The 15,403-nt window shown below is 36.6% G+C and overlaps 13 protein-coding genes and 2 pseudogenes across 15 annotated transcripts, besides 1 other annotated feature; 9 read left to right on the top strand and 6 right to left on the bottom strand.

Moving 5' to 3' along the window:
* Nucleotides 1-385: 385 nt before the first annotated feature.
* On the top strand, nucleotides 386-1,807 carry TVAGG3_0711920 (uncharacterized protein; the record flags this gene model as incomplete). Its single annotated transcript, XM_001580836.1, has 1 exon — nucleotides 398-1,780. The coding sequence occupies one exon, from the start codon at nucleotides 398-400 to the stop codon at nucleotides 1,778-1,780; it is 1,383 nt and encodes a 460-aa protein (XP_001580886.1).
* Nucleotides 1,808-1,914: 107 nt separating this feature from the next.
* TVAGG3_0711930 (uncharacterized protein) lies at nucleotides 1,915-2,636 on the bottom strand (the record flags this gene model as incomplete). Its single annotated transcript, XM_001580835.1, has 1 exon — nucleotides 1,966-2,532. The coding sequence occupies one exon, from the start codon at nucleotides 2,530-2,532 to the stop codon at nucleotides 1,966-1,968; it is 567 nt and encodes a 188-aa protein (XP_001580885.1).
* Nucleotides 2,637-2,802: 166 nt separating this feature from the next.
* On the top strand, nucleotides 2,803-3,621 carry TVAGG3_0711940 (phage tail repeat-like family; the record flags this gene model as incomplete). The annotated part of the gene is made up of 1 exon (XM_051243807.1): nucleotides 2,803-3,621. The coding sequence occupies one exon, from the start codon at nucleotides 2,803-2,805 to the stop codon at nucleotides 3,619-3,621; it is 819 nt and encodes a 272-aa protein (XP_051090394.1).
* A 139-nt stretch (nucleotides 3,622-3,760) lies between these two features.
* On the top strand, nucleotides 3,761-4,123 carry TVAGG3_0711950 (uncharacterized protein; the record flags this gene model as incomplete). Its single annotated transcript, XM_001580834.1, has 1 exon — nucleotides 3,761-4,123. One exon carries the CDS (start codon nucleotides 3,761-3,763, stop codon nucleotides 4,121-4,123), a length of 363 nt encoding a protein of 120 aa, XP_001580884.1.
* Nucleotides 4,124-4,387: 264 nt separating this feature from the next.
* TVAGG3_0711960 lies at nucleotides 4,388-5,235 on the bottom strand (annotated as a pseudogene). Its single transcript has one exon. A coding segment is annotated over exon 1 (848 nt).
* Nucleotides 5,236-5,373: 138 nt separating this feature from the next.
* Nucleotides 5,374-15,403: part of a mobile genetic element that runs on past the window's edge.
* Nucleotides 7,935-8,087, top strand: TVAGG3_0711980 (uncharacterized protein; the record flags this gene model as incomplete). The annotated part of the gene is made up of 1 exon (XM_051243808.1): nucleotides 7,935-8,087. The coding sequence occupies one exon, from the start codon at nucleotides 7,935-7,937 to the stop codon at nucleotides 8,085-8,087; it is 153 nt and encodes a 50-aa protein (XP_051090395.1).
* On the top strand, nucleotides 8,107-8,691 carry TVAGG3_0711990 (phage tail repeat-like family; the record flags this gene model as incomplete). The annotated part of the gene is made up of 1 exon (XM_051243809.1): nucleotides 8,107-8,691. One exon carries the CDS (start codon nucleotides 8,107-8,109, stop codon nucleotides 8,689-8,691), a length of 585 nt encoding a protein of 194 aa, XP_051090396.1.
* TVAGG3_0712000 lies at nucleotides 8,737-10,386 on the top strand (annotated as a pseudogene). Its single transcript has one exon. A coding segment is annotated over exon 1 (1,650 nt).
* On the top strand, nucleotides 10,413-10,871 carry TVAGG3_0712010 (DNA/RNA polymerases family; the record flags this gene model as incomplete). Its single annotated transcript, XM_051243810.1, has 1 exon — nucleotides 10,413-10,871. The coding sequence occupies one exon, from the start codon at nucleotides 10,413-10,415 to the stop codon at nucleotides 10,869-10,871; it is 459 nt and encodes a 152-aa protein (XP_051090397.1).
* Nucleotides 11,017-11,280, top strand: TVAGG3_0712020 (uncharacterized protein; the record flags this gene model as incomplete). The annotated part of the gene is made up of 1 exon (XM_051243811.1): nucleotides 11,017-11,280. One exon carries the CDS (start codon nucleotides 11,017-11,019, stop codon nucleotides 11,278-11,280), a length of 264 nt encoding a protein of 87 aa, XP_051090398.1.
* On the bottom strand, nucleotides 12,081-12,476 carry TVAGG3_0712030 (uncharacterized protein; the record flags this gene model as incomplete). Its single annotated transcript, XM_051243812.1, has 1 exon — nucleotides 12,081-12,476. The coding sequence occupies one exon, from the start codon at nucleotides 12,474-12,476 to the stop codon at nucleotides 12,081-12,083; it is 396 nt and encodes a 131-aa protein (XP_051090399.1).
* TVAGG3_0712040 (uncharacterized protein) lies at nucleotides 12,689-12,985 on the bottom strand (the record flags this gene model as incomplete). Its single annotated transcript, XM_051243813.1, has 1 exon — nucleotides 12,689-12,985. The coding sequence occupies one exon, from the start codon at nucleotides 12,983-12,985 to the stop codon at nucleotides 12,689-12,691; it is 297 nt and encodes a 98-aa protein (XP_051090400.1).
* TVAGG3_0712050 (uncharacterized protein) lies at nucleotides 13,018-13,407 on the bottom strand (the record flags this gene model as incomplete). Its single annotated transcript, XM_051243814.1, has 1 exon — nucleotides 13,018-13,407. The coding sequence occupies one exon, from the start codon at nucleotides 13,405-13,407 to the stop codon at nucleotides 13,018-13,020; it is 390 nt and encodes a 129-aa protein (XP_051090401.1).
* On the top strand, nucleotides 13,632-14,210 carry TVAGG3_0712060 (uncharacterized protein; the record flags this gene model as incomplete). The annotated part of the gene is made up of 1 exon (XM_051243815.1): nucleotides 13,632-14,210. The coding sequence occupies one exon, from the start codon at nucleotides 13,632-13,634 to the stop codon at nucleotides 14,208-14,210; it is 579 nt and encodes a 192-aa protein (XP_051090402.1).
* Nucleotides 14,239-14,439, bottom strand: TVAGG3_0712070 (uncharacterized protein; the record flags this gene model as incomplete). Its single annotated transcript, XM_051243816.1, has 1 exon — nucleotides 14,239-14,439. The coding sequence occupies one exon, from the start codon at nucleotides 14,437-14,439 to the stop codon at nucleotides 14,239-14,241; it is 201 nt and encodes a 66-aa protein (XP_051090403.1).

The raw sequence follows: 15,403 nt of genomic DNA on the forward strand, positions 1-15,403 counted from the left end.
AAAAAAAACTTTACAATTATTCAATTGACAGATCATCAGAAACTAATGTGGTTGATGTGTATTTAAATATTTTTGGATGTATTAATAGAAAATATTGAAAATTTCTAAAAAAATGAGATATTCAAGGAAATGAAAATCGATTTATAGAGATAAATCAATTTAAGTATCTATTTCCGAGTTAGTTAATAAATGTTTAATCATTTCAATGTAAATTGTTCGATTCGAAGTTAGATTTCGTAACACGTGTCGATTTTCTGTGCACAAAAAGATTAGCCAGTATAATGAATAATGTTCCTAATAGGAATTATTAATGAATTGTGAAAAACATACGAAAAAAATCTGATTGCGATGTTTCTTTTACAAAAGTGACTTTTCATTGGATTTTGAAACATCAAGAATGACAGAGGAAGTCAGCCTAGATGCTATATTAGCATCTGAAGAGCTTTCGGCGGACGTTTCCAATGTTGTCATGCACAAATCCTTTCGTCAATACTTGATGAGCGCGAATCCAAGTTTAATGCTTTATATTACGAAAAAATTTGACAGGATATGTGAAATTATTTTCGATGAACGGCATAAAGATACGCATGAGATACGTCCCTACTTAGCTATTTTAGAGTGTAGCGTCATTGCAGTTAAAAGAACATTAATCACGTCAACAAAGTATGTAAATTACATTTTGGAATATCCACGCATGATCAAAGTTTACAAACTCCCGTCGATATATATCTTTTTTAACTCTTTGCCATATTTTATACTCGATACATCGAATGAATTGTTGCCTTTTTTTGCTAGTGGAGAATTTTTCGAATCAATCGTTCAGAATTGCGATATACAAGAAGCTTTCACATTTATGAAAGGCTGTTTAAACTCTAAAGCGAAATCATTCAGAAATTTCTTTCATCAAATCAATCTTCCAGCACTTCTGATAATGTACGTGAATGGAAGTTCCGGTATGAATCTAAACGTCATTAAGCTTTTCGAGCAAATCGTTGATGATTACTCAAGACAGTGTGCAATCGCTGTTGTAAACTCCAACATCATATCAAAGCTCATTGAATCAGCATTTCTACTCAATTGCAGCCAATTAATCGACTTTTTAAACTTTTTATACATACAATCTTACAAAAATAAAACAATTCCTGAATGGTTCACGATTGAGTTCCTCGTTGATGATAGGATACCTGAAGTTTGTGATTATCTGATGGGAACTACCACATTTGATTCGATGTGCAAGGCTTCTGCGAATATTATCATTACATATCTTTCAGAAAGGCACCAACAATTCCCAAAGGTCATAAGTGTTACAGAAAAATTCATAAAAGACATATTTAAAAACCCAACAAACTCGTTTTTGCATAATACAGCATTAAAATTCCTTGAATCCGTCAAACGGTTTCCGGATTCATTTACAAATGTCATAAAAAACACAAATATTTGCCAATTGATCGTTGACGCTTACAAAAGAAGAAATACAGATGTAACTTGCTGTTACTGGGGAGTTTTACGAAAAATCTCGGAGATGATTAATGAGCCAATAGGTGTCTCTCTGTCTGAATGGAAATCTGTTGTTGATTCCAATAAAAAAATTGAAAAAATTATATCGACCCCAAGCAAGTATAAAATTACCGAAAAGTCAAGCGACTATATCAGGAATAGTGCGAAGGTTCAAAAAAGAAGTAAATTCAACCTTCGTCTTCCTAATTCTTCCGAAATATTTGCTGTTGTTGTTATATTGCTAGCATACTTATTATATTATATTAATAATAAGGAAAAATAATTAGTTATATACTACAAAACAAAAAAAGCATGTAATTTAAAAAAATATTGTTATTTTCTATATAATTACCAAAAATTTTTTCAAATACTATAACCAATTCAAATATTTTTGAGGAGTAGTAATGTATTCAAATGATAATTTTAAAAACATAAGTATTTAGAAACAAAAATAATATGTAATTGATATTATTCGAGTTGCTGGAGCTTGAATTTGTTTTGCTGGATCTTGTCCTCATCGGAAAGCTTTATCAATCCAGTTTGATCATAAGTTGAAATAATTTTCTGAAAATTGTTTGTTAAAATATTGAGTTCTTGTGTGCTAACAGTCATATCTCCACTATGGAGACATGTGCTGATGATCTTGCCCATTTCATTATTCAAATAATTTACGGCTTTAAGGCAAGTAACATTTGTTGAGGTTATTTGTCGGTTATTTTGTTGATCTGGGGACCAAAGATCCTTCTCTTTATTAAATATTTGTTGGATTTGTTGTGATTTTTGAGATGTTAATAATAATTGTGTTCTTAGACTCTTTAAATTATTAACAATTTTATCGTGTCGATCTTCTATTTCTGATAATTGTGAGCAAAGCGAAGATAATGTTAATAAGCTTTGTCTCTGAGAATTAATTGAGTTTAATACGTGTAAATTCATGTCTTCCATTACTTTTTTTACTTCCTCATTTTTCTTCTGAGTATCCTGAAGTTGAACAACTTCTTGTGTCATCTTATCGAAATCAAAATCATTTAACATGATGAAAAATGGATTCCAGTAAATATGATTTTCCAATTTGAATTTGTTCAAAAATAGATGAAATGAATTATGAAAGACCTTTTATTTCCAAAATCATAATGAACAAAGCATAATTCGTGGAATAAATATTATATCATCATTTGCGTATATCAATATCAAAAAAAAAAAAAAAAAAAAAAAAGGGAGTGGGGCTTCCAGGCACTTCGTGCCCTCTAGCCCCTAAGAAAATTTGTCACTTTTCAGGAAAAAACATTTTTATTATATATATAAATGAATTTTACAAAACCACCGTTACCGTTCTTTGGAAATAAGAGTAGATGTAAAGATATTCTATTGAGAGAACTTAAGAAACTACCGAATGGTCTAACATTTGTAGATTTGTTCGGTGGAAGTTTCTATATATCTCATTTGTGCCATACAATATTTCCTGACTCAAAGATTATATGCAATGACTTCGACAACTATATGAACCGTCTCAAACATATACCAGACACAAACAAAATATTGAAAGAGTTAAAAGAAAAGATACCTATAGGTAAGATGGAACGTATACCATTAGATAAGAAAAATATTGTGAGAGAGGTTTTGAAAAAAGCAGAATATATAGACTGGGATAGTATATCTGCTAGACTATTATATAGTGGTGCTATAAGAGTTCATGACATTGAAACACTTATGTCAAAAGTTTTATATCTTAACTATACAAATGTTTTCAAAGAGAACATAGAAAAATATATTGAGGGTATAGAGTTTGTGAGATGTCATTGGACAGAGTTGTATGAAAAATATAAAGACAAGGAAAATGTTTTCTTTATAGTGGACCCGCCGTTCTATAACACATGGGATTTTCAATACCAAGTAGACTGGACTTTGAGAGACTCTTTAGAAACTTTAGACGTTTTACATAACCATCCATGCTTTTACTTTACATCCGATAAAAGTGGTTTGGAAAGTGTCATGAGATGGTTAGAGGACATACATGACTATGAGTTTAGATACGATAAGATAGAATATGAGAGAGGTCCTATAAACTGGAGAAAGTGTCATAACAAAGAAATTTTATTGGTAAGTAAATGTGGTTTGAAATAGGACTACTTGTTTTAGGTTTTTTCCATTGTGTCATTTACTTATTTGACGTGGCAGAAAGATATAGAGAATATGAAGATGAACCAATGCCTGCAAATGTCCAGTATATGTACTCGTAAGAGATATTTTTATCTAATATTAAATGGACGCACAGAACTTAGCGAATGCACAGCAACCTGGACAACCAAACCCAGAGAATATTCCAAATGAAGTTAGAATACAAACTGCAATGGCAAACTATGGTCAAGTGCCAACAGATGTACAAATGCAAACTGCCATGTCAAATGACGCTGCGTTAGGTTTGCCACCATGGTATGCAAATATGAGATGGAAAGAGTTTTATACAAACCCTGAAGTGGGATATAAACAACTTTATGCAGATGACGCGAACACAGGAGTTGACCCAGAATATGTTTTCTACCAGAGGAGAAACAGAATGTATGAGCTCCAGTTAAAGAATGCTATGGAACTCAACAGGAAACGTAAGAGACTAGGCGGACATTAGATTTTTACATATAGTAAAATGGGTTTCTTCAGTAAGATAGGAAACTTCTTTCGAAATGTTGGAAGAGGTATATGGAATGGAATAAAAACCGTAGGAAGAGGAATTTGGAACGGAGTCAAAAATATTGGTAAAAGAGTAGGTCAGTCGTTGGTATTATACCTAAAGACCCTGAACCAGAAGAACAAGCTCCTGTTATACAACAGCCTGAACCTGCACCACAGTCTAGTTGGCAACCAAATCCAACACCTCAACCGTATTAAAAAATTATATTTTTACCGTTCGATAGTAGTTGTATATGAAACAAGTTCTAAGTAAAACGCATGGTATAATGGAATTATTCTCTTTCTTCCATCTGTAGTAAACCATACTTGAAAATCCGAAATACTTCCACTTGGTGGTTCGTATAACTTTGTAGGTTTTTCGTAAAAGTCATTTGCCAAGCATAAGAAAGAGTTTTGTGCACCAGAAAATGAAGCATGAACAATAATAGCAGCTGGGTCGAAAACATCTTTAAATAAATATGGTTCATCTCTTGCATATCGACTGTAAATATTTGCTAAAGGAAGTTCGACTTTCTGATTTAACATTCTTTGCAATAATACCATGACATTGCAGTGAATTCTGTATATATTTGTTCGTCTTTCTTTGGATTGTCTTCGTAGATTTGAAATGACACTTGTGAATTTTGTTTGTCATATACAATTCTCACATAAAGTGTGCTCTCGGTATTTGCATATTCATCAGCATATTTTGCATAACATGAATTTATTTTATCTTCTATATTTTTTAACGCAGTCTGTAGAGAAGATGAAAGGTCAACTTGTATTAGCTCAATTTCTTCCCACATTTTTCGTTTCCCTTCAGATATTATAATCTATATGAAACCTTACAATAAATGGAAAACTTTTATCTTCTACAGACACAAACTTCATTCTACGAAAGCCAATAGCTTTTGTGACAGATGGGTCTCTTAACCATCTTAATGGGTAGTCAAAACGATAGCCTTCATGCTTTACGGTCTCTGTCTCAAACTTTTGACCGACATTAGTAAAAAGTTCATCTAATGGTTTAGTTGTAGCAACTCTTGAATTTTCTTTTTCTATTGGAAGCATATTTTATCTAGAATAAAAATGTCGAAAGATATTGCTTCCATGAGAGAAATACAACACAACCGACAACTCATTATGCAAGCTCTAAATAAGAACACAACAAACTTTTCAAACTATTCTAAGATATCTGAGTCATTGAAAGAAGGAAACTTAAAACTGACATTAAACCCAATGACAGATGAGTTTCTGTTTCAAGACAATAAGAACCATACTGTCTGTATAAATCCAACAAAAGGAACTTTAAACGAGAAACCTATAAATGAACTTCTTTTGAAAACAGATGTTGACAACAAAGCTGACAAAGAGTATGTCATTGAAAAAGTTCAAGAAGAACATGACAGAGCAGATGCAACATATGCAACAAAAGAGGATGTTGAAAAGAAAGCTGACAAAGAGTATGTTGACGATGAGTTAGCATATCTGGCTAGTGGGTTAGTGAAGAAGGCAGATAAGGAATATGTGGATGAAAAAGACAATGAAATTAAAGAAAGGGTTGAATGGTATAATGAACGGACATCGAAGATTTTAGAAGGTAAAGCCAATACAGGGTGGGTTTCAGGATGTTTAGACCTTAAAGCCGACAAAGAAACTGTAGATATGTTGACACAAACGGTTTCAAGTCATACCAGAGGTTTAATGGAAGATGGACAACAGTTGAAAGAGCTTGAGAAAGGTGTTACAGAGTTAAGGAATACAAAAGCAGACTCGACATGGATAAAAGGATATGTAGATGCAACAAAAGAACGTATTTTCGCATGGACAGAAGGAACATACCCACAAAAATATCATAGACATAGCATCTCTGACGTAAATGAACTTGAAGAAAAGTTAGATAAGAAAGCTGACAAAACAGAGCTTCAAACGTTAAAGACAGAAATACTTCAAACACTATATCCTATAGGTTCTATTTACACGTCAATGAACTCTACCAGACCAGAAGTAGTACTTGGTCTCGGAACTTGGACTCAAATAGTCGACAGGTTTTTGTATTGTGCAAACTCTTCAAAGGAAACAGGTGGAAGTAAAACGATTTCAGGTGAAAACCTACCTGCACACAGTCACTACATAGATTTAAGTACATCTCAAGCAGGTTGGCATAAGCATAGATATTGGGATTGGTCAGGAATGACAAAAGGTAAAGGATATGATGTTAAAGACGACGTTAAGTTTGCTATAAATTGTTACTGGGATGACACTCAGGGAGGAGGAAACCATACACATCGCGTTTCAGGGTATACGCAAACAACGGGACAAAGTAAAGACTATATGCCACCTTACATGACAGTTTACGCATGGTATAGAATTGCTTAGTCGTCATGTTCCACTTCTTTAGCATATTCGTCAGGAGTTGTCTTATATTTGTTAGGAACTGTCTTTGAAAGTATACCACCTTGAACCTTAACAAGTTTGAAACGAGGTCTGACAATAGTAGTTTTATCTTCTGCTTGCAGTCTGTACATTTTGCCATGTTTGCCTAAAACTTCATAATATTCTCTTGTATACTTTCTTCTATTTTTACGAACACGAAGGTGAGTACCTGTCGGGTTCCCATTGTTGTCATAGTCAATAGTATTTTCATATGGGTCGCGTTTAGGTATTTCTATTTTTACTTTGTCACCTTTCTTAAGTTTGAAGCCTGGCATTCTTTCTTGTTTGTCTCTTTTGACTAAACTATTAAATATATAGTCTTTCTCTAAGTCGGGGTTGTTTTTCATTTCTTCGGGGGAGTGGTTTCCCAAACCTTTTTGTTTACGGCTATTGTAAATATTTAAAACTTGTCTCATCTTTGCCATGGAGAAATGTCTATATTTGTCGTCATATGACATTTCATTTGCTTCACCACCTTGTGGTTGATTTAAGTCTCTTAAGATTTTTATACAACTGTCAATGACACCAAGAGCAGAATGGTTTTGGTCGACAATGAAATATTGGTTTACATTTTTTGAACGCAGATAGTTTTTTATATCATCTGATTTGAAAGAACTTTCACAGTCAGATGTCAGTTTTGTTGGATGGTATTTGTCAACGAATATTGTCAAAGCTGCAGATATCTAAAATATTTTTGGACTGTAATGGTATGGCTTCACAGTATCTTGTGTTTTGACCAACAAATATTAGCCAGTATGGTGGTCCATCTTCTCTATACCTCGGAATGTTTTCCAAGATATCCATAAACCAAGCATTTGGTGTTGAACTAAAGATTTTTACCATGAGTGCTTTCTTTGTTGCTTTAGAAACATAGGGGTCCTTGTTTGGATTCGTCATTTTTTAACCCATAAGAAATGGGTTTATTTGGCGCATTAGCAGGAGTTGCATCCAGATTTTTGCCCGCAGTGGGAACAATAGCCAGAGGTGCATTTGGATTGGAAGGAAGATTTTGAGTACATTAGGTATACTTAAAGAGAAAGCACAACCTATTATACAAACTGTACAGAAAGGTTGGGAGGTAGCACGAGATGCAGCAAATCTTATTCCAAATCCTGAAACAAGAGGAAAAGTTCAAGGATGGATGGATAATGTAGGAAGACAAGCAGGAAACTACTATAACAAAGCAAATGACTACTATAACCAAGCAGGGCACTATATGGACCAAGGTGAAAGATTCTTTAACAGAGGATATAACCATGCACAACAGTGGGTAAACAACAACCAACCTCAACCGCCTCAAACGTGGGGAATGTAAAATTTTTTACTGAGATGAAATGAACAATACAGCATTGAGACAAATGGGTTCAAGATGGATTTGTCGACTTCCAGCAGTTACACAACGTGTTTGTCAAGTTCTTCCTATACCTCAGGAAGTTTTAGACCGACTTAAAAAACCTAAACAACCAGTTGAAAACAAACCAAACTAAAATTTTTTACTGAGATGAAATGACCGAAGAAGTTGAAACGGTAGATTTGACACCACAAACAAAAAGTTCAGAACCATTGTCAAAACCTGTCAAAGAACTTACAGATGAAGAGAAAAATTCAATAATAGAAAGTGCCAGGTCTGGAAATACAAACCCTAACTATAAAGTCACTTTTCATAGAAATGGAACGGCTAGTATCTCAAAAAAGAAACAGACTCTCACAAATAAAATATTGAAGTCTGAAGGAGCTTTCGAGACAACAGATGGAAAAGTTTATTTCACTGACCAACAGTTCATTATAGAACATCTCATTGACTTAGAGTCGAAATATTCTAAACTTTACAACAAACACAAAAAGTTGAAAGGAAAACAAAAACAAATGGCATATGATATTTATGAAGATGTTGACGACACAACCATACCTGCAAGTGAGGTAAAGTCAGAGGAACCGAAAAGTGACGAAAAACCGATAGAAGAAGAAAAACCAAAAACTGAAGATAAACCAAAACCAAAGTTTAGTTTCCAAACTAAACCAACTCAACCTTCATTAGCTGGTATGGGTTGGCGTCAAAGACTTATGGCAGCGGGCGGTTATGTAAAGTAAAGAAAAAAATATTTTTTTATTTTTATAAAAATGCCCCCATATAGAATGGACAGAAGGTCTGCTAGAATAAAAGCAGAGTTAGAAAGATATGGTTGGAGAGTTTCGAAGAAGTTTAAATATAGGAAGGGAAGACCCATAAAAGTCTATGACAAATTGTCTGGTCTTCGCTACGAAATGGATTTGGAAACAGCGCGCGCCAATTATCCAAACAGACTAGAGAGGTTAGAAGAAGAACGTCTTATGGACATGCCTTTCAATGTTAGTGAACCGCAAGTTGAAGGACACGACGGCTTTGCCAGATTCTATTGGAAACATGACGAACAATTGCATCCTTTGAGAAGGAAAAAAGGAAAAGGTGAAGACAAACATGCTCCCATGGAAAGAACAAGATATGCATATGAAAAGTACCGTGAAGTTAGAAGTCAAATTACATCTGGTCGAACCTTTACAGTAAACTTTGACGAAGGAAAGAACAAAGAAGGCTTCATGGGAGTACTTGCTGCCATACAAGACGGAAATAAGAAAGGATACAATCTCAGATTGACCATAACAGATTTGGATGGTCACATTTACTATGCACATGGCAATGTCACAACAGCTGCAATGCTTCTTGACGCTTTCAAGACTACAAAGAGAGAACAAATGGTTGACTCCGACTCAGACATTTTGAATGCAATTGAAGGAATTGCAAGTGTAAAATTTGAATGGTACCAACCTAACCCTCAAGCAGTCAGACAACATGCTGGATACTTCCCGTTCATAAATAAGTCTGACATTGACTTGACAAGGTATGGAATTTACAATTCAATTGAAACAATTGTCAATGAACCTTGTATTCTTACATGTCTCAGGAACTCTGGTCTTGTTACAGAAGAGAAGATGAAGTATCTTGAGTCATGTGTGAAGACAAGGTACATTCTCAGAGGTCAATTGCAAAAATTGCACCGTTGGCAAATGTCAATATCCGAGTCAACATTCCGACTGAGAAAGGTTCTTCACATGACGACTATGTTGTTGACAAATTACCATGGTTGAAGATTGTAATTGTCCACAACCACTTCATGTTGAACGAAAGTCTTACAAACCCATTCTTTGGAAAAGGTAAGTGCAACATTGTCAGAGCTGTAAACATTCTTTTCGAGAAAGGTTTGTTGGAACCAATTCCAGATGACAAGCTGACAGAAACTTTTGTACCAAAAGACGAAACAAACTTTTCATTGTTAGCAAGACCAAAAGTTGTTCCAGACAAAGTTATAGCACAAAAGAAGTACGCAGTTCCAAAAGGAGTTGGATTGTTCGGATACCAACCTGAACCAGAAGAACTTCCAATGAGGTTGCAAGAACTTCAAGATGCTATAAACAAACTTCCATTGAGACATCCAATTGACGTCAAATTGTATTGGAGAGCATCTGAGTTAGGTCAGAAGGTTTTATATGAAACAGGTTGCTTCGACGATGTTTATGAGATAACAGGAGAAGTTTCTCAGAAGATAAGAGACTCACTTGAATTTCCACAAACTGGACCAATTGGTTGCGACAAGTTCGACTCAGATGAAAAGATATACTATGTCGACCTTAACGCTGCATACATGAGATTTGTCCAATATATTCCGACTGGAATCCCAAACGAAGATGGTGAGTTCCCAGGAAGGAACTATACAGTTGGAAAAGTCATACAACAACTCTATGATATTAGGAAAGCTTCAAACCCCAAACTTGCAATGACACTCAAATTGCTTATGAATTCGACATGGGGATATTCCATTAAGAAACCTCAAGAGATGAAGAGTAAACATTATGAGAAGGTCGACAACTTTGTTGAAAGGTTTTCTCCTTTTGTTTTGAAGTACGAATTCACTCAAGGTCAAAGTGGCTTAGTAACCACATTAAAACCTATTGTCGAACATTGGTCCTACCCTCAGTTCGCAAAGGCAGTCCTTGACAACTACAACAAATTCTTCTCCGAAGTCAAATCCAAAGTGAAGGTTTACTATGAGAACATTGACGCACTCATGACGAACGAAGAAGGATACAACAAACTCATTGAAATGGGAATGGTCGGTGAAAAGATGGGTCAATTCAAATTGGACAAAATTTTCACCGAAGTTCATGTCCTCTCCAAGCGTAAGTACTGGGGCATACTTGAAGACGGCACAGAAATAAAACATTGCATGAAATAAAAAATTTTTATTCGAATTTGAATCGGACAGGTCGAGTTACACCATTCTTGGTCTCAAACTCATATATAACCTGTTTGTCTGTATTTTCGTCGACTATGGCACGAGACACAAACATTGACCAAACGGACAAAAAGTGTCATTTCGGATGGTCACGCAGCCAATCGCATTCGAGCACTTCGAAGAAGCCTTACGTTCCAAGGGAGAGGGTGTCTGGTGCAAGGGAGAGGTCATGAGACTCTACGAGCAGTACATCCTCAATGCCTGGGAGGACAAATCGTCCTTGGATTGGCAATTCTACCAACTCCTCTGGGACGACCTCCTACGCAACTGGGATGACGAAAGAGTCCAATTCAGGGGTCAGGAACTACTTGTCCAAATTCTCATTAATTTAAGCTACTTAACTAAATAAACACCTAAATTTACTCGGGGTTTCCCCCTAAAATAAAATTTTTTTACTCTTAGAACCACTCGAGGTTCTCCTTACGGTTGTTGAGCTTGTCACCGTCAATGTGTCTGACCTTCGTCTTCTTGCCTGGATTTGGAACCCATTGAATTGCGACAAGCTTGCCCATGGAAATTGAACCGCGATTCCGAAGGTTAAGGTTCAAGTGTCCCAAGTTGTTGAGGACTGGGGTAAGAACCTTGCCTGTCTCCTTGTTGCGGATTTGGTATGGGTAGGGTTGGGAAATTTCGTAAGTGTCATCGGCAACAAGGGTTGCCCACTTCCTTCTTCTTCGTGTTTCTCTTCTTCCTCTTCCTCTTCTTCGTGTTTCTCTTCTTCCTCTTCTTCGTGTTTCTCTTCTTCCTCGACAATTCCTTCTTCAATTCTGTGTTCACGAATTACGGTGTTGGAGGTTCTGTCCTTTCCGAGTACCTTCCAGATGGCGTCTATCTCTTCGAAGAAACGGTAGATGAGTCTGGCAAGGTCTCGGTTCTCTCTCGCGTAAATGCGCAAGGTTTCCGTCAAATCGTTCAGGACTTTCTCATTGGAAGCTTGGTTCATGAGGAACTCACCTTTAAGTCCCTTCATCTCTTCCATAAGACTACTTTGGAGAGTCTTAACGGTGTTTGTCAGATGAGCTTTCAAATTCAAAATTTGAATTTGAACTGGGCGCTTGTCTGGCAACATTGAAAGGACATCTGCCATTGTGTTCGGCTTCGGTGCTTGTTCGGACATCGAAAAAATGAAGTGGTTTGAGAATGACGGTTTTACTTCAAAAAGCTTGTTATGACGGTTAAGTCATACAACAAGTTTAAAATAATATCTTGTTCTTCTTCTGAACGTTTGTTGTCTCTTCCGATAAAAGTTTCGAACATGAGAACCAAAAAACGTTTTTTGAGATTGCGGAAGAGTTCAGGCAAACGTTCATATTCTGGATATGTTGGGAGCAGTTCAAAACATCTGAGCTGACTTTCGGACAAAATTGGGACAATGTCAGAAAATTCATCTTTGGTCGGACTGCTTGAAGGTAAGTCCCTTACATGTAAGTAGCTCTGGTAAAGTCTTCTCATTTCTGCTAACTTTTGGAGTATAGCTTCGTAGTTTAGAAGTTTCAATTTTAATTGTCTTATTCCACTCTTTACTTCTAAACGGTAACTATCCATGAGGTCAAGAGTAGCTTTGGTAGCTTTAAGTGGAGCTATCTGTTCCTTGACTTCTGCAATTTTGGTTGCAATTGTGGTTTGAGCTCCTTCAAGTTCGCCGTCTATGTCGTTCTCAACGCCTTCAACCATGGCTTGAAACTCTTCATCGGTCCATTGAGATTGGTGTGGGACGAATTTAACTTGCTTCATTCAAAAAATGAAAAAAAATGTTTTTACTCTAAACGTGCCATGTATATGGCTATAAGAAACTTACCAGAAGGCTTCTTCTTCACATGAGTCTTTGGCAACTTGAGTGTTGGTGTTGGAGTTCTTGGGGGAGGTGGCTCTGAAATTTCAAATCTCTCTCGAGCGCAACAACAGATGTCAGAATAACATTCCCCACTGTCTTTCTTGCCACCATAAATTGTGTATTGACCGAACTTGCATTTGCAGGAATACCGGTCAATACAAGGTTCACAGTTGAAATAGTTGTACACAAACCTGTTGAGTACGAGTGTGAGTAAAAACATAAAAAAAGTGAAGTGAAAAAAAATGTTTTTACTCAAAACGTTAAGGTTGACTGAACTGGTTGGATGTCGCCTTCACAGGTTATGTAGAACGGCTGACCCGAGAAGTGAAGGAGAGACTGAATTGCCAATTTCATATGGGGTAGGGGGTTCTCCTTGTTTGGTATTTTTATCCAAGGACGTTTGTTTAGGAACTTAACAAGAGCTTCTCTTTTGGCGTCCTTTATGCCATCGTAGGCTGTCCCGTCTGGTATTTGAATTGGAATTCCAGTCGAAGTCTCGAGCTGAAGTGTAGACCTTCCAGAAATAGTGGTGAACTTGACCTTGGGCTTCATTACCCTGCGCAAGTACTGCTTAACAACTTCATTTATCTCTATAAGGTAAATTGCCTCGTCAAATCCTTCTGGTATTCCGAGTCCTTCCATCCGACAGGAAAATATTTTCCCGACAACTGGAAAAAATTTTCCCGACGACAGGAAGGACGCTTCCAGTTGTCCGTCCGTAAACCATTCAAATTTTCGAAAATTGAGAACTTTTGGTCGAACTTCAGAAAAAGTTTTTCCTTCCGACAGAAAAAGTTCTTCCTTCCGACAGAAAAAGTTCTTCCTTCCGACAGAAAAAGTTCTTCCTTCCGACAGGACACAAACGAATGTCCGACGTTCCTCTTCCTGAACGCCTTCCAAAGCCAGAAGAACCTAAAGCACCAGCCCCTGCACCTCAGCAACCTCAGTTCCAGCAAGTCCCTCCACCAAATTACTACCAATTTCCACCTCAAGGTTACTACCTACCACAAGGCTTCCCGAACTACCCTCCTCCTCAGCCTATGCCTTACTTCCCCAACCCTTGGATGTTTATGCAAAACCCTGCCCCACAATTCCAATCTCAATCCAAGAGAGACCAAGACTTCGAAGAAGGTCTGAACCGCTTACGCAAAGATTATGCTACTGCCCCTATGGAAGACGACAGGCTTTCAGTCTCTTCCCTCAAATCGACCGATTCGACTCGTACCACAGATTCGGTTCGTGACCGTGAAGACTACCTCAAGCAGTCTGAGAGACTCTTCATCCTACAACCATTTACAGTTGGAGCTCTCAAGAACATGCGCAATTACGAAGGTCAGACACCAGCTGGAGACCGCAAAACAGACGTACTCGCAAGAGCAGTCCAACTGGTCAAGACAAAGACTGAGATAGTCGACTTCATTCTTGCAGCTTGCCCATACAAGTAAAAAAATAAACAATTACGAGTTAAACTTTTTATTCTTTCTTTTCTGAGTTGTTTAGAGCTGGTTTCTCTTGTAGGAACCTTTCGTACTCTTCCATGGTCATGTAATTGCGAATTTGGTACGCAATTCCAGGTTCGTTGTTTTTGAACCTTACGTATGTAACGCTTCCATCCTCCTCGGGGAAGTAAGCTGCTAACATCTGACCAAGTTTTCTCGGTGACTCGGAGCTCATTAAAAATGTCACTTTTTAAACGTTAAGTTTTTAGTCTTATTTTACCCTTTGTTTACCCTTTGTTTGTCAAGGTAGTATTGGAGTGCAATTTCTCCAAATTCTCTGTGTCGGAGTTCTTCAGCATTTTCCAAGGTGTACCTGGAGAACTCAAAGAAGTTGTCAAGAAGATACTGCCATGCTGCTCTTCTGAGTTCGTCGGTATTTTGGAAGTGTTGCACCTTCGAGTCTTCGGACATGAAAAAATGACACTTTTTCTATTAAACCGTTTTGGCATTTCTCATGAGTGAGTATAGTTCTGCCGAACCATTGGAAGAGAAGAAGTACCCTTGCTGGCAAAAGACAAAAATAGTTGCCTTAGTTGTCATTGCAATTGTACTCGTAATTGAATTCATTGTACTTCTCTTCACGTACATAAAACTCAGCAATGGTATTTGCTTTAAGAAGCTACCATCTTACTAAGACTAAACACTTAGATTTTTCAAGCTTGACTTTTTACAATTTGAATTTTGTTGCTGAATTCAGTAAAAATAATGTTTAGGTGAAGAGGTGAGATTTCACCTCTTTTTTCACCTGTTTTTTCACCCTCTTGAATTTTCATGATTTCATCGTAAATGTTTTGTCGAAACTTCATCGTAATGAGCGTAAATCAGACAAAAATAATGTTTAGGTGAAGAGGTGAGATTTCACCTCTTTTTTCACCTGTTTTTTCACCCTCTTGAATTTTCATGATTTCATCGTAAATGTTTTGTCGAAACTTCATCGTAATGAGCGTAAATCAGACAAAAATAATGTTTAGGTGAAGAGGTGAGATTTCACCTCTTTTTTCACCTGTTTTTTCACCTCATGAGTTTTCCCGAAATAAAAAATAAAGTTGGTTTTTTTAAAAAAATATTTTTTTATTTTTATTGTAAGAACATGTTAGCAACAACAGCACCAAACTCGTTAGTCATGAACCCAACTTCTA

Source organism: Trichomonas vaginalis, chromosome III (genome assembly GCF_026262505.1).
Source record: "Trichomonas vaginalis G3 chromosome III, whole genome shotgun sequence".
In the NCBI taxonomy this organism is placed as follows: domain Eukaryota; phylum Parabasalia; order Trichomonadida; family Trichomonadidae; genus Trichomonas; species Trichomonas vaginalis.